Here is an 18,027-nt window from a genome sequence, read left to right as displayed (position 1 = left end):
ACCCTGGATGACCTCACCGATGAAGCGCTGAATTGCACAACCCAAAGGGCATGTGCACAAACTCGAAAAGGCCAAAAGGAGTGGTAATGGCTGTCTTGTGCACTTCAGCCGGCTCTACCAGAATCTGATGATATGCTCTCACTCAGTCAAGCTTGGAGAAAACTTGCTTTCTCCGGAGTCTGGAATCCGAACACATCTCACTCAGTATGACGGAGCACGAACCACTTGCTCAGGATGACGGAGCACGAACCACTTGCTATGAATGATGGAGTACGAAACACTCGCTCTGAATGACGGAGCACTCACTCTGAATGATGTGGCGTGGCAAAAGCATCCGCAGTGAGTGAACAATTCACTCAGAATGATGTAGCACAGAACCGCGATTGACTGTAGGGAGCTTGGCTCGCACCTTAAGCACTCAAGGAAGCACTCCAATTAAATGGTTGATTCGGAATGACTGGCCAGGTTGTGGCTGCATACCATATAGGATCCCTTTAACTTTAAAGCCGGTCTTCACCGTGTCCGCAGCAGTTAAATAAATGCATTGAATTCCTTCAAATAATGACTTTATCCACAAAACAGTTGCTGTTTAATGCAGAACAACCCTGGATATATCACAAAGTTTAATCGCGTGTGAAATAAACATTGCAGATAATCCGCCATCTTGCCTGCTCATCTGTGCATGCATCACATCGGTTCGCAGTCCACGCAAACGTTATAACTTTATTTTAAAACATGTTTTTCACCAGATTTGATTTATTTTACTGTAGAGCATCTCGTGAACCTTCCGAAAATGTATGAAAACGATTGCACTTACAAAAGTGAGTGAGTAAAGTGGAAAAAAAAAACACTATCGTGAAGAAATCATTGCGGCCTGTTCCAAGTCAAGGCATGGTTCAGCAGGCCAAAAAACATGGCGGCTTCAGACCCCAACGAGGTTACCTGGGATACGCCGTAAGACCCTATCGAGAGCGGTGACCGAGGATGTGCCTGATAAACGTTATAATTAAATAAGGCCGTTAATTATCTTCAAAATGGGTGTTTTAATGAGCCCAAACATCCAATTTTCACTCTTGCACTTCCTCACGGTTTTGGAGTTATGGAGGACACACACACACACACACACACACACACACACACACACACACACACACACACTGACATGTGTTAGTCTGGATAAAATTATAGGACTGAGCTGGATTTTTATCACTATCGGAGTAAACACAGCCAAGTTAAGAAACTACCTCGGCAAGCCAAAAGAGAGTACGGGAAGGACATGGCTAAGAATATTAAGCATAACAGCAAGGCATTTTTTAAACAACGGAAGACCAAGGAACCCGAAGAAGTAAGGATCAAAGATGAAGTCATCAGGAGGAACCCAGATAGAATTCGGGTTTCAGATGCTACTCCACAATCCTCCAACCCATCCTGGTGCAGCCAAGTGAGCCTTACAGAAAAATTTCTGCAAGAATTCACTTCTCCTTAGAGAGATAGATAATGGAAGATAGAAAGAGAAGAAAATGAAAGAATTAGAATACAAAGAGAATTGTGAGAAAAAAAAAGAGAAAGAAATGTGAAAGGAATAAAGAACAAAGATGGCAGGAAGAACCCGGACAGATAGCTTTCAGCAGTTACTCTCCAGGCTCAACGCAGCATCATGTACAAGCCACCAAAAGTATATCAGCGGGGAAGCACAGTCCACACACAGCATCAGGATATGATATATCAGACGAAAAGAACAGGTTCGGACCAGTGTGGACTCATTGAGGAAGAGCACCGGGAGAGTTGTTAGTGATGAAAGAGAGATGGCAGGCTTATTAAACAGGTATTTTGCTTCAACTTTTACACAAGAACAGTCAAGAGAATTGCCAATAGCTGAGAGTGTCTATCAAGGAGGTGAGGAAGGGCTTTTACAGAAGATCCAGGCTGGAGTGGAGGAAGTAAAGGAACAGCTCGGTAATCTAAGAGTCGATGAGACTCCGGGTCCCAATAATATGCACCTGAGAGTATTGATGGAGGTGGCTGAACAGGTAAGTGAGATGTTAATGGATATTTTCAATTGCTCACTGGAGTCAGGACAGGTACCGGAGGATTGGAGAGTAGCGAATGTAACACCATTATTTAATAAAGGATCCAGAGAAGAAATGGGAAACAATAGACCTGTTAGTTTGACTTCATTTTTGGGGAAGGTGTTGGAGACATTAATTGGGGACCAGATGAGGAACCATTTCAATAAATACAAACTAATTAAAGGTAGTCAGCATGGGTTTACCAAAGGTAGTTCCTGTTTAACAAATCTTTTGGAGTTCCATGAAGCAGTGTCTGATTGGGTGGATAAGGGAAAGGCAGTGGACAGAGTAGTTCTAGACTTTAAGAAGGCATTTGATAAGGTACCACATCGGTAGTTGTGAGCCAAAGTGAGGGCTTGTGAAGTGGCTGGTCTGGTAGATAATTTGATTGCAAACTGGCTTCGTGATAGGAAGCAAAGAGTGGCTGTGAATGGGAGGATGTCTTGCTGGGAAGATGTGAGTGGCAGGGTACCTCAGGGATCAATAGATGACACAAAGCCTGGAGGTGAGGTGGATAGTAGAGGAGGTGGTGATTAGATTCAGGAGAAGTATTGATACTTTCATAGATTGGGAAAAATATTGGCAGATGGAATTTAACCTGAGCAAGTGGAAGGTGTTGGGGATGGAAAATAACAATGAAAATAGAGATTACAGGATGTAAGGGGTAATTTTGGAGCGTGTCACACAGGAGAAGGATCTGGGGGTGGGAATAGATATGGGAGGTAAGCAGGTAGAACAGTGCCAGGCAGCGATAGATGAAGCAAATAGGGTTTTAGGTTGTATTCGGAGGTGGATCATTTTAAATCAAAAGAGGTGGTGTTAATATTGTACAGGAATTTTGTGAGGACCACATCTCAAATATTGTGTGCAGTTTTGGTCACCACAGTTCCAGAAGGACATCGATGCCACTGAGAAGGTTCAGCGTAAGGCTTCTAGATTGATTCCGGGCATTTAGACTCAGCTACGAGAAGCGGCTGAAGGAGACTGGTTTATTCACTAGAAAGGAGGAGGTTACGAGGAGATATGATAGATGTTTAATATAATGAAAGGTAGAGATAAAATAAGTGATGATGAATGATATTCAACAGCGTAGAAAGTGATCGGACTAGGGGCCATAGCCTGAGAGTAATGTAGGGGAGAGTTAAGATGGTAGTAAGGTAGGGGACTTTCACTCAGAGAGTAGTTAATGCATGGAATGGTCTCCCTGGAAAGGTAGTGGCAGCAAAAACTGGATAAGTTTAAATTGGAATTAGATAAGTACCTGGTAGTTATGGAGATAGAGGGGTATCGGGATTTTGGCAGGACTTTTCGGTAGCTTGAGCATTGATTGGTGATTGGGTGAATGTGTACGGAGTGGTCTTAGTGGGGGTTTCGTCAAGGGGTGTTGTGTGTTTTTTTTTTAACCAAGCCCATACCCCCTCCCCTGGAAAAAAAATAAAAATAAAATAAAACATAAAAAACCAATGTCACCCGCAGGGTGACCCGTATCTTGCCAAAAGGTGACCATGTGTGACTTCTTTAAGGTCACACTGAGGTGAACAGAGCTGCTATCCACCAGGAGCGAGTTCTTGAGGAATATCTGCCTACTAGAGATTCCGATGAGAATCGTTCTAGAGTAACCATGAAAAATATGCTTTTGCCTCATAACGTCACCAAATGACGTCATAATGTCTCAAGCTTGACATATCTAGAAAGCACTCATCGAGGTGTTCAATTTGAGGTACTACACGATATGGTTCCTAAAACTTGAAAATTTGACCTTGAGGTCAAATATGTTTGACCTGAGGCGCAAACCATGAAGGTCAAGGCCAATCGCCACCAAAAATTAATCAGCTGAGCGCCAGACCATGAACTATATTCCCATGAAGTTTGAAGACGATCCGATCAAAATTACTCAAAAAATAAGGGTTTCGTCGACTCCCCTGATTTGCGCCAAAGTTACCTTGACCTTTGACCTTGACCTTTGACCTTGACCTTAAATTTTGTGCACTGAAAGGGACCTCTATAGGCCTCTGATATGCGAAGTTACAAAAATTTCCGATGATAACTGTGCTCTGCAGAATTTTTTATACGTGATTACAGACAAACAAACAAAAAAAAAACAAACAAAAAAAAACATACAAGCTGACTCACATATCTTGCAAAAACTTCGTTTTGGCAAGATAATAAACTTCAAAAACCCCCCACAAAAAATACTTAATTTAAAATTAAAAAAAAACATTTTGCATTTTCTTGTTTTCATCTGGTGTTGATAAATTAGTGTGGTGTTGATGTGCCGCAAGCATGATGGCCTGAATGGCTTCCACCTGTGTCTAATTTCCTTGTGTGTTTCTTTTTCATAATTTGGAGATAAAAATTAGCGTGAAAATATGTTTGTGTAAAAGTGAAACAGAAATGTGTGCAAAACCGAAGGTAGGTGTGCACACCCCATGCACCCCCACACACCCGGATCCACTCCTGTTTTTCCATTTTTAGCTTGCCTGTTCGAAGAACAGAGAGCTTTTGCGATACCCCCGGCGTGAGCGTCAGCATCAGTGTGAGCGTGAAAATGTTAAAGTTTTTGGTGCAAGTTCTTTTTTCCTTTCTAATGTTTTTATCTACCACACTATTTTTTATACGCCCAATATATATATATATATATATATATATATATATATATATATATATATATATATATATATATATATATATATATATATATATATATATATATATATATATATATATATATATATATATATATATCGGGGCGTATTATGTGATACCGGTCGCCGTCCGTCCGTTCCTGTCCGCACTCTAACTCCCAAAGTTTTCAACTTTCACGTTTCATGTTTGGTACTACGGTACAGACTGTGGAGACGGTGTGTCGTGACAGACGGTCGTCATCTAAAGTGGTTGCCATGGCAACCAGGATGCTGTTTTCCATCCGTTCCTGTCCGCACTCTCACTCCCAAAGTTTTCAACTTTCACGTTTCATATTTGGTACTACGGTACAGACTGTGGAGACGGTGTGTCGTGACAGACGGTCGTCATCTAAAGTGGTTGCCATGGCAACCAGGATGCTGTTTTCCATCCGTTCCTGTCCGTACTCTAACTCCCAAAGTTTTCAACTTTCACATTTCATATTTGGTACATAGGTACAGACTGTGGAGAGGGTGTGTCGCGACATACGTTAGTCGTCTAAAGTGGTTGCCATGGCAACCAGGATGCTGTTTTCCATCCGTTCCTGCCCGCACTCTAACTCCCAAAGTTTTCAACTTTCACGTTTCATATTTGGTACATAGGTACAGACTGTGGAGATGGTGTGTCGCGACATACGTTCGTCGTCTAAAGAGGTTGCCATGGCAACCAGGATGCTGTTTTCCATGTAGTAGCACAATTCTGTATATCCCTTCTTGATCGGGCATATATTGTGCTCACTTGCGCTCTTGTTACTGATTACAATATACAAATACATATATTGCTTTAAAATTATTTGGATCAGACTTCACTGCAATGCTTTATAAAAAATATTAATTATTAGACGTCTTTTAAAAACGATAAATGTATACACAGGCGAGCATTGGGTGGCTTTGACACCAACTCTGTTTAGTGTCCACTACCTGTAGATTAGCAATAATTTCACATCACTGTAGTTAATATCATGATCGTAGCTGTGGGATATTGTAATGGGTTCGTGTTTGCTGTTAGGAGTTTTATTAACTTCGTAGCCAACTTGAGATCTTGTCCACAAACGACACTTGGCTGTCCAAAGCTCTAACAGGTTAATTAATTCCCCACAGGGATCAGACGTATTTCATGTTTGCTCAGGTGATAACCACCCTCATTCCTAAAGCAAAGTTCTCACACTGAACAAACCACATTCCATTCCAAAGTCGATAATTCCTACAATTGATATTATAAACTCTATTCTACAATTAATATATATCTCCTTATTAGTGAATACATTTTATTTCCACATGACATACACCACTGCCAGTGATTACCCAGTTCTTCCTCTTTTTCTTTTGCTGTGCGATTTTTCACACTCCGTTACGTTATTTTTTTGTGTATAAAATCGAGGCCCATAGAAGAACGAGGATTTGTTTACTTTGAAACAAATTGTGCCAACGAAAAAGCCTATCAACACGCCACCAGTCTTGTAGCATATATGAAGTATTACAGGACACAAAGCCGTGGAAACCAAGGCCTTAAAGTTCATTGGAATCTCTCATAACGAAGCTGAGTCAATGCACCTGCTGCCTCACCATCACAGACATGTCGGTGGTTGCTCCGTCTTCTTCCACCTCCTTTCTGGTCTTGTACCCCCTGCTCTTTCTGTGCTCCCCCCCAACCTTCCCTCCTGGTTTCTGCAGGGCACACAGTCCACCATCAACATCCTCCTGGTGAAACTACCCAAATCCAGAATCATTGCTCACCTCCACTCATTTATTCCTCTTTTTTTCCCACCTGTGGAACCAACTTCCACATTTTCTTCAATCTCATTCTTTCCTCCAAGTCTTAAAGGCAGCTGTTCACCACCATCTCAGATTGTCCCCCAACCAGAATCATATTTTCTACCCTCGTTCACCCCCTCCCCGCCCACCCACCCGCTCCTCCCCACCTCACCCCATCCCACCCCAATACCGCCTCCTTCCATATCTCCAGTTTTCCCTCCATGGTGTTTCCTTCTGTATCTGTCTTATGCACCCCATGCATCCTCTCCTTCCCCTCATTCCTCCACACACCCCTTGTTTGTCCAAGTCTCCCTCTATTTTGGTCTCAACCCTGCTGTTGGTGTTTGCTCCCTCTTCTCTTCCTTTTCTTCTGTTACATCCTGATACATTCAGTGGTTTGTTCTTCCACGAGCCTTCACTCTGATTACAAAAGTAAGTATTTTCTTCCGAGAAGCTTTTTTTGGATACAAAGTCAAGGCTCGTGGAAGAGCTAGTATTGGTAAACAGAACGGATCAGGACACAACAAGATAAAAGGAACAGTTTAAAGAGGGGGGAAACACCAATAGCAGAGTTGAAGGCCAAGATAGAAGCAGACTTGGACAAACAATTGGTGTGGGGTGGAATGGGGGATAAGAGAGGATGCGAGGGATGCATCACAGTCTCGCAACCCCCCCCCCTTTGCTCTGTCTGTGATATGTCCCCCCCCCATATTTCCGCAGGGCACTCAAGGTCACTAGCAAGCCTCTTCTTTTGTGTTAGTGTTGTTTTGTCGATAAGGGATGTCACGGCACAGGGTGAAGTCATCAGCAAATAGATAAAGAGAGTTTCCAGAGCGTCACAGAGATCATTGATGCAGATCAGAATCAGGAATAGGACTGGGCCCAGAACACTGCCTTGGGACACTCCAGCCTTGACAGGGAGAGGAGATGAAAGGATTCTGTTGAGAGCCACACATTGGCTATGAGAGTTGAGGAAGTCAGTAAGTCATGTGTGGAGTTGGTCTTCGATGCCATAGGTACTTAGTCTAAAACAGGAGCTTATGGATTTGGTCTCGATTTTCATGTCCGTTTGTGCATGCATGCGTCTGCAACCATATCATTTATGGACCAATTTTATTCATACTTGACACAAAGACAACACATGATGGTACACATAAGCACATCATTTTGTTTTGCGATGCGATTAAAGATGGCCAACTGGCGGCCATTTTAGTTGGAAAAGAAAACCCGATGTTGAACACGTCCTCAAGCATTCCTCGGACATGGATTTACCGATGTTGATCAAACTTGGCACACAGATAATGAATGGTGGCTTCCATATACACGTCAGTTTTTTTGAGATCAGGTCTAAGATGGCAGACTGGCAGCCATTTTGTTACTTAAACGTGTGCCCAACCATCTCTCGGACATGCATGGTCCGATTTCGTTCAAACATGGCACAAGCACAGTACATGACGGCATACACTTGCACCTAACTTTATTTTGCGATCTGATCAAAGATGGCCAACTAGTGCACTCGTGGCTATTTTAGTTGTCAATAAATATGGACTAGCTCTTTAACTCCATACAGCAAAGTTACTAAAACAATGGGGGCTGTGACATTTTATGTCTTTTTTTTTTCCTTGTTCTCTTTGTATTCTATTTCTCATTGGATGAGAGACACCTGTAATTGGAACAGAAAGTTTTAGTCTGAGTTGATTGTATCCAAAATCCTTGTCAAACCAGAAACGCAACGTTGAGTGGACTTGCTGCGCATTCCGCACATATGAAGGAAATACAAAGAAGCGACCTTGTTCGATTTGTGATAAATTCCCCCACTTATTACTCTATACAGATTTCTCCACTTGATGACTCATTTTTTATAACACGTCATTTTACAATTTGTTTAATGGTATTTTAACCCCTTTGTAGTTTCAGACCTTGATGCTCCATCTCGATCCTGATGATGAAGAAGAGGAGGGCGATGGCGTCGTGGCCAGAGGACGGGCCTTGCGTAATCTTCTCGGCAACTCTGGAACGGGGCTTCCTGAAGGGGATGATAGCGATGGAGAGTGGAGGCCGAGTGGACGTGGGATTAGGGAATCGGTAAGTCCAGGGAGGGTATAGAATAGAAGTTGGTTCTTAAAGCAAAGCACATAATAAGAAAAACTTCATTTTGTGAACAATTTCACATTTGTGAATTTGTGAACAATTCAACAAAATTAGAAGATCCCATAGACAGTGGATGGTCAGATTTGATAATTATAGGTGATTTCTGTGGAATAGAAGGAAGAGGAGCCATGTAGATGCGCATTGAGTTGGGTTGTTGTGGCCTGAGTCACCGGTTTGTTTACATACCAGGATATTCAGCTGCACATTGGGAACTTTGCTGTTTATCTTTTATTCTTATTATTCTTTACCCACTGGGATTATGTTGAACCTGGTGAACCCCTGGAGTGCAGGAAGGGAAAAGCTCAGACTTGAAGAGTGAAATTTAGATTGATCAAAAAGATCTTCCAAAATGTCTTCTGAATATTTTCAGGTGTTAGATGATGAGGTGTGATTTACGAAATGTATGATAGTGATATTTTCGAGGGTAAACATGGATGTGATCTGCCACACTGAAATAAGTAAGATCACGAGGAGTGTTGTTTTGTCGATGTGTACAGATGTGAGTAGTGATGAGGAATGGGTTAGTGTTGTTTTGTTGATGTGTAGAGATGTGAGTGGTGATCAGGAATGGTTTCAGTAATTTTTTGATGGTTAAACTTTATTTTCTGTTTGCAGGGTGTATTGCCATGAATGTTTCCTCACATCATTTTGAGTACAATACATTGTATGGAGGGTAATGGTAGAAAGCCAGCTGGTATGCAACGGAAGAATTGATCACGTTTTAGTTCATTTTGCTTGTTCTGACATCCATGTTTCACACATTGCTGCAAGACTGACATAATCACAAATTATATGAAGCCAGTTTCATAAATGCTAATATTCATTGAGTGGTTAACCTTGTTGCTGAGCAGGCAATACTGTAAATAAATCGACCTTGTTTTTTGGGAGGACATGGACATTCTTGAATTGTACTGCACATGAGAGTCGTTGGGAGTGTGGAATTTTATTCCCTCATCCAAAACCAGTCACACTGTCTGAAGGTTCCGCTGTGTTCTTCTCGCAAAAATTTTTGCATGCGTTCATCCAAGCAAAAAAAAAACAAAACAAAAACATAAAAAACCAATGTCACCCGCAGGGTGACCCATATCTTGCCAAAAGGTGACCACGTGTGACTTCTTTAAGGTCACACTGAGGTGAACAGAGATGCTATCCACCAGGAGCGACTCCTTGAGGAATATCTGCCTACGAGAGATTCCGATGAGAGTCGTTCTACAGAGTAACCATGAAAAATATGCGTTTGCCTCATAACGTCACCAAATGACGTCATAATGTCTCAAGCTTGACATATCCAGAAAGCACTCATCGAGGTGTTCAATTTGAGGTACTACACGATATGGTTCCTAAAACTTGAAAATTTGACCTGAGGTGCTAACCATAAAGGTCAAGGCTAATCGCCACCAAAAATTAATCAGCTGAGCGCCAGACCATGAACTATATTCCCATGAAGTTTGAAGACGATCCGATCAAAATTACTCAAAAAATAAGGGTTTCATCGACTCCCCTGATTTGCGACAAAGTGACCTTGACCTTTGACCTTGACCTTCAAAATTTTATGTGCTGAAAGGGACCTCTATAGGCCTCTGATATGCGAAGTTACAAAAATTTCTGATGATAACTGTGCTCTGCAGAATTTTTTATACGTGATTACAGACAAACAAACAAACAAACAAACAAAAAAAAATAACAAAAAAAAACATACAAACTGACTAACATCTTGCAAAAACTTCGTTTTGGCAAGATAATAAAAATCAATTTTGTCTATGAAGGCTATCTCGGTGGGCCTTAAATAAGAGGGGAGTAATGGAACAGACGTAAGGTCAACTTCTGTAATTGCTGGTGAAAGTGACCAGAAGTCAGAACCTGGAATTTGAGTGACATGTAACACTCTGCCAGTCAGAACCAAGCGTTGATAACACTCTGCATGTACAGAGGAAGCCATGCCACATCAATCTTTGGGAAATCGAGCAAAAACAGCTCCCGACCATATCCCAGCCGACTGTACATCAGTAAATGACAAGCTTAGTGATGACAGTCAAACAATAGTTGTGCCTCGTACATCAGAAACCTCTGAGGAGGTAACCACAAAAATAAGATTGATCCGTTACCTGAGGAATCGATTTTTGTGAAGCCGATCCCAGTGTCCGCCACACTCCTGTAGACGTAAAATATATTGTTATTGAGCATGAGTCATGCAATTCAGACGACACTTGCTCAGTATTGGATTTTAATGAGATAAAATGTACAACTGGGGATTTGCAGGACTGCGAGGACTTAGATGCCCCCTCTTCTACTTAACTAATTAAATTTCTCCATTATACTTTTCGGAAAAATATCAAGCTTATTGATTTGTTTTTCCCTGCAATTAGAGAAATTCAATGTTATCTGCATCTCATATCGTAAGGAATCTGACAGCCTGTGGTGCCGAGTCTCATCTACAAGCTGAAGAAATTTGTTTCCAAAGCAAGGGAAAGAACTTCAATAATCAGCATCTCCTTATAAATTCATAAAATCTCGATGTGGTTTTAAATCTTTTTTTCTTGCAAGTTTAAACATAAACGGGGGCTGAGCCCCTACGACCGAAGCAGAAACATAAAAGGGGTCTGCGACCTGAACCAGCCCACGTGACCCTCTCTCAAGGTGTTTCTTCCTCCGATTCCTCCACGCTAGGAGTTCTGATGTGTCCGTTCTCTCAGCCCCTCCTCGTCCTTCTTGGCAGAGTCCTGCCCATGGGGCGACCCTAATACAAATAAACGTCAATTTCTTCTTCTGGACCCTGCAGTGCATCTCTCCGCCATGGTTTGCATACACCAGGCAGACACATTGTGATTGCCTTTTCGGAGAGTGTGACACATGTGCCTTTTTGTGAAGGGAAGTCCTTAACCCCCCCCCCCCCGCTCCCCCGCACAGCATACACACACACACACACACACACACACACACACACACACACACACACACACACACACACACACACACACAAACAAGAGGTGTTTACGCATACAATATTACAATGACTCGTGTCCATAAATTACATACACTGCCTCTGCAGTGTTCCGTGCAACAAAACGACTTACATAAAGCAATCTAATTAACTTAAAACACATGGATCATGTTACACTTACCAGTCTAGCTATGGACCCCCCACCTTCCACCTAACACAACCCCCTCGCCGGAACCTCAGACTCTTGCCAAGGTTATCAGTCGGGAACTCAAGATTCTGGTCTTAGCATTTACTCACACACACCTAACTCCCTTATCAAATAAATTAGAGAGGGCTGTGGGATACTAACAGCAGCTAACCTTAACTACTCTTCTTAACGTTCTACCCTCTTTACTTCAACAAAATGGACAGCAGTTATGCACAAAATAACTATATACAAACTCTTCAAAATTTTGATCCGCCACCCGCTGTTGAAGGTGGCATCCTTTGGGCAAGGAGAGAAGATGGTAAAAACAAAAGCAAAACAAACAGGCCTACCTAAACCACAAATTAACTTAACCAAGTCACAATCCCATCTAATTGACCACGTCCCCCAGGGAACGTCACCTGCTCAAGTTGTCAGCTGAGCCCAAATTCCCAATTTAAAAGCCACCTCGCCAATTTCATGGGCTCCCTGCCTCACCTAGCACATTTCAAGTCACATGGGATGGAGTGGAACATTCCCACACACAATTTCAACAATAACAATTACATTACCTGCAAGACCATGGCATCTCAATTACCTGCAGTTGTGGCCTCAACTCGGCAGTGGGGAAGTCCTCTATTGTCATGGTGGGGGTGTAGCAGTGTGTGTGTCTGCCTGCAGCACAACCAAAGTCCCATTTTGAGAGAAGCCCTGGGCTCTCCGCCCTTGCCCCCCAGCACAACAACAGCTTCCCTTGCTGCACAAACCGCTGGAGGGGGTCACCCATTGGCCTTCTGTGGTTGCCAAGGGTCCTCTGCCCCATGGCCAACCTAACCAACCCTCCTCCTGGCGGGTTCCCCATATCCAATCACATGCTGTACGACCAGGGACGGGACATGGCAGAGCTCCACATTTTTCGTTCTCCCTGAGAGCCTGATCCACCTGGGGACACGCATCACTTCCCCACCCACAAACCTTACATGCAATGATCGCTCCCCAGCTGACATAATTTCCACCGACAACTGCAGTACATGTTAACAGTGTTGTTCTTACCTGGCCTTCATACACACCAATCATCTCAACTAGAATGGCAATCGGTAGAGCGCATACTTCTGTCTGGATCTGTATTCGGATATTCTTCAAAAACAAATCAATTCGTCCTTGTAACGCACCCAACTTGTCCACCAGGTTTTGTCCGAATCCATAGACAACTTTTTGAGATATCCTGCACATAAACGGATAAACAAACAAGAAAGATGTCGTGCATAGCACGATACTTGTGAAATCCAGAAAACAAATTTGACCTAAAAAATAATTGGTGGTTGAAAACAATGACCAAATATGCAAATCCTCTTCAAATTTCAAGTCAATCGGATGAAAATTCAGGATTTTAGAAAATTTGGCCCGAATTTACCTTTTGGCCTATGTTGACCTTTTGTCCGATGTTGACCTCAAAAGTAATTGGTGGTTGAATTCAGTGAGTGGATTTTATATCTACGGTGAAATTTCAAGTCAGTCAGATGAAAATTGACAATTACAGAAATTCAGGCCTATGTTGACCTTTTGGCCGATGTGGACCTCAACAATATTTGGTGGTTAAATTAAGTGAGCTGAAATGAAAATCCTGTTCAAATTTCAAGTCCGTCCGATGAAAATTGATAATTTTAGACATTCTGGCCGATGTTGATGTTTTAGCTGATGTTGACCTCAAAAATAATTGATGGTTGAATTCAGTGAGCTGATATGAACATCTTGTTCAAATTTCAAGTCAATCAGATGAAAATTGATAATTTTAGAAATTGCGGCCAATCTTGACCTTTTGGCCAATCAGGTCAGGTCGGGCATGGGAACATGCATCAGAGCAGCGCATCGCTGCATTCACTTTCTGCCGGTACTCCAGGGGCCTCCGTCTGGCCATCACCCCATCCCCATCCCCATCTCATTGAGATGCTGATCAACTTGCTGCAACCACGAGGCACATGGTCAGCCCATTGGCCTCCTCCACTCACGAGGCTCTCTCGCTGAGAGAATCTGATGAACAGGATCAGCATCAGGAAAACGAGGCACATGTCCAAACAGCCGCAGCTGACGCTCACGGACTATGCAGGTAACAAATCTCATTTGAGTCCCACTCAGCAACCGCTCGTTGGACACAAAGTCCGACCAGCGATAGCCAAGGATTCTCTGAAGAGACCTGGTACCAATGGAATTAAGTGTCCATCTCAGATCCCCCTGGTCAATGTCCAAGTCTCACATCTGTAGAGCAAGGCTGGAAGCACCAAGGACCAAAAGACTCGGACTTTTGTCCCCTTGCACAGGTACCGACACTGCCACACCCCATGATCCAGTGAACCGATGACTCCCCAGGGCCGACTGAGACATGGATTGACTTCTGGCTCACAACCAGCAGACATGAATATCACTGCCAAGGTAAGTGAATCTCTCCTTGACCTCAACATCCTCACCACAAACAGGTACAGACAAGATGGCAGCATCCAATATGTCATTGAAAGCCTGGATCTTAGTTTTCACCCAGGAAGCCCATAATCCCAGTGCCTCCGACTCCTCATTCAGCACCTCGAGGGCCCCCAAAAGGATATCCAGAGTCTCTGCAAAGATGACTGCATCATCTGCGAAATCAAGGGCAGGGATCTTGACATTCCCGAACGATGCACCGCATCTTGATCTCTCCGACATCCTCCCCAGAATCCAGTCTATATAAGTGCTGAAAAGTGTGGGGGCCAGTACATACCTCTGATGAGCTCCAGTAACCACTGGAAATAAGTCAGAGATGGTATCACCACATCTCACAGCACTCTCAGTCCCAGTGTATAGTTCAGACATTAGATTGATCATTTTTGGTGGCACCCCACAAAGACCAAGAATCCTCCAGAGGGCATCCTGATTCACTGAACCGAACGCTTTGCAGCGATCAACATAGGCTGCAAGCAGTCCCTGTCGAAACTCTTGTCTGGGTTTGGTGTGGACCCGAAGAGCAAGGATACGGTCAGTTGTTGACCTCTTCGGTGTAAAGCCTGATTGCTCTGGATGCTGGTGCTCCAGCAGATGGTGGCGAACCCTGTTAAGAATTATCCAAGCAAAGACCTTGCCCGGCACTGAGAGCCGTGTTACCCCTCGGGAGTTGTTGCAGTCTTGGCGATCACCCTTCCCTTTCCAGAGAGGGACAACAAGGGTCCTCTTCCAGTCAGTTGGAATGATGCCTGTGTTCAAGGCAGAGCGCAGAACTGCACGCAATGACACAAGTACAACATTTCCCAGCCTTGAGAAGTTCAGCATGGATGCCACAGATCCCTGGAGCTTTACCACATTTCAACCGGTCCAGCACAGCCTGTGTTTCCACAAATTAAGGTGGACCACAGTTGATTGGAGGGTCAGCAATAGGGATAGAACACCCCTGACATCCAACTCGACAGCTGGTGGATCAGCCTGGTGCAGCCACTCAAAGTAACCAGCCCAGCGGGCCTTCACTTCGGACTCCTCTGTCAAGAGCCCACCACCCTCCGCTCTTACTGCAGTACACTGACGGACGGGCTTGGATGAACGCAATGTGCGAATTCCCTTGTAAACAGGATGACAACCACTTGACCACTGGTGATGCTCAACCTCCTCACAGATTCCTCGCACATAGGCCTCCTTGTCCACCCTCAGCGCATATTCAGTTTTAAGCCTCAACTCACTGAACAGCTCAGCTCTGCCATTAAGCCTGGCTCTGCGACTCTGGGCAATGCTATCCAGTGTCTCTTGAGAGACAAATTTTTTCTTCGCCTGATGGTGAGTTTCAAGACATCCACTGGCATCAAGACATCCTATCAAGACATCCTATCAAGGATGGTGGTCGTGAAGGCAGTCCACAACTCTTCAGGATCCCCCAAAGCACCCAGATCCCCCAAAATCCCCACTCAGCCTGGTCGCAAACTCCTCAGCTACCCTCTCATCCTTGAGCTTGCCAACATCCAGCCAAGGCTGGGATAGTACCATACTCCCGGATATAAGCTGCAACTTCAGAGTTGCTACAACAAGCCGGTGCTCAGCACTGAGGAACTGAGCACTCTGGTAGACCCTGCAGTTCTGGATTATCCTCCATTGACCTTCAACAAGCACATGGTCAATCTCCTTTGCCACACTGCCAGTGTTGGTATACCAAGTACAGTGATGAGCTTGTGGGTGCTCAAATCAGGAACCAGCCACCCTAAGTCCATGACTTCTTGCAAAATCAAAGAACTCCATGCTATTCTGGTTCACAGTTCCAGTCCCATGGGGACCAATAAACGTCTCATAACCATCCCTATCAGTTCCAGTCGATACATTTAAATCCCGCAAGACTAGAAGAGTATCTCGCCTGGGGCACTGATCAACCACGGACTCAAGCATGGCATACAATGTGTCATTCACGATGAGATCACTCACCTCAGTTGGAGCATATCCAGAGATCAGGGAAACGACACCCAAGGAGTGATGAATCCTTAGTCTCAAATGCGCTCGTTGACTGGTGTTACCTCAATTACCATAAGAATCAGCTTATTGGACACAGCTACAGCAACTCCTTGGGCATGGTAACCATCATAGCGACCAGACCAATAGTAGATGTAACCACCTGCCATGATCTCGCCGCAATCCTGTCTCCGAACCTCAGAGAGTGCTGCAATACTGATGGTCAAACACTTTAATTCAGATGATAACAGTGACAGGTGATCATTCTCTCTTAGGGATGGGACGTTCCAGGCACACACCCGAAAGAACCGCCCTTAGGTTAACCCAAGGAGACCGCCGTCTGGTGGACGACACCTCAGCACCACCCTGACACACAGGACTGCAATCCAACCCGGGAAAGTTACCCCATGTTTTTCCTCCTATCATCAAAGAGTGGGGGCCCCCAAGGCTTTGCCCCAATCCCATCATCTGGTAAGCTGCCATGCGAAGTGGGTTTTCAGTCTTCTTTGCATGCGTTTTCAGTTTTCTTTGCATTTTTAGAATGTTTTGCGGAGTGAAGGGTTTTATGGTGACCGGAGTGCAAATCCTGCCACCACCCCCATAAAAAGTAGCCCAACTGCAGGAGGACGTCCGCAGACACAGTTTAGCACTAGATATTGATGGCTGTCGGCTCACAAGGAGCTCCTCCACCCTTTGACAGGTTTTGTTTTTAATCCTGCTGGGTGTCTATATCATACACTCTTCTCACCAGGAAACTTGGTGGGGGAGATGGTTTATTCACCAACAACCAGACCATGAAACTGGTTAGTTCAGGCTGACATGCTACCTTTAGCAAGCCACAGATCTAATCTGGCTTGACCTGACAATATTGACCTCAAAAATAATTGGTGGTTGAATTCAGTGACCTGAGATGAAAATCCCATTCAAATTTCAAATCAATACGATGAAAATTGAGGATTTCAGGAATTTGGCTTATGTTGACCTTTTGGCAGAATTTGACCTCAAAAATAATTGGTGGTTGAATTCAGTGAGCTGATATTAAAATCTTGTTCAAATTTCCAGTCAGATGAAAATTGACAATTTTAGAAATTCTGGCCAATGTTGACCTTTTTCCGATGTTGACCTCAAAAATAATTCATTGTTGAATTAAATGACCAAATGTGCAAATCCTCTTCAAATTGCAAGTCAATTGGATGAAAATAGACTTTTCGAAATTCGATCTGTTTGACCTTTTGGCTGATGTTGACCTCAAAAATAATTGGTTGTTGAATTTTGTGACCTAATGTGAAAACATTTATTGCATCCAGATCCGAATTCGAATCTTCTCCAAGGTTGAATCAATTAGTCCTTGTCACACACCCAAGCTGCTTGAAAACTGTGCCCAAAAATCATTTGACAAACAGTCAGATGAAAAATCACTCAGTGACATTTTGGTGAAATGGAACAGCACTTCGTACAGAACATGCCTCTGCCAGGCTGAATAGTTTACATCGTGTATACTACTGAGAGGTCGGATCTGATTCCGGACCTTCACCAAAATGGAATTGGCTTGTTCTTGTCACCTTAACCAACTCATCCACCTCGTTTTGTCACAAGTCGTCCACAACTTTTAGAGATAACATGCTGTACATAGTTTTACATATATATATATATTTCCATACAAACATACACTTACATATATACATACACATACATACATACATTATATATATATATATATATATATATATATATATATATATATATATATATATATATATATATATATATGTATGTATGTATATATATATATAT

General features: G+C 43.4%; 1 protein-coding gene across 2 annotated transcripts in view; it reads left to right on the top strand.

Moving 5' to 3' along the window:
- LOC147016268 (nipped-B-like protein A) overlaps positions 1 to 18,027 on the top strand; it is a 263,933-nt gene that overhangs the window by 221,499 nt on the left and 24,407 nt on the right. For both annotated transcript variants that reach the window (XM_085844842.1, XM_085844843.1), the window contains exon 41: positions 8,417 to 8,590. In XM_085844842.1, coding sequence (XP_085700968.1) covers positions 8,417 to 8,590 — 174 coding nt within the window. The remainder of the gene's footprint in view (positions 1 to 8,416; positions 8,591 to 18,027) is intronic.

This window comes from Eptatretus burgeri, chromosome 11, assembly GCF_056783735.1.
Source record: "Eptatretus burgeri isolate ZD-2024b chromosome 11, Ebu_testis_v1, whole genome shotgun sequence".
NCBI classification, from domain to species: Eukaryota; Metazoa; Chordata; class Myxini; order Myxiniformes; family Myxinidae; genus Eptatretus; species Eptatretus burgeri.
Note: the sequence above shows the minus strand (reverse complement) of the source record. Positions and strands in the feature narration are given on the sequence as shown.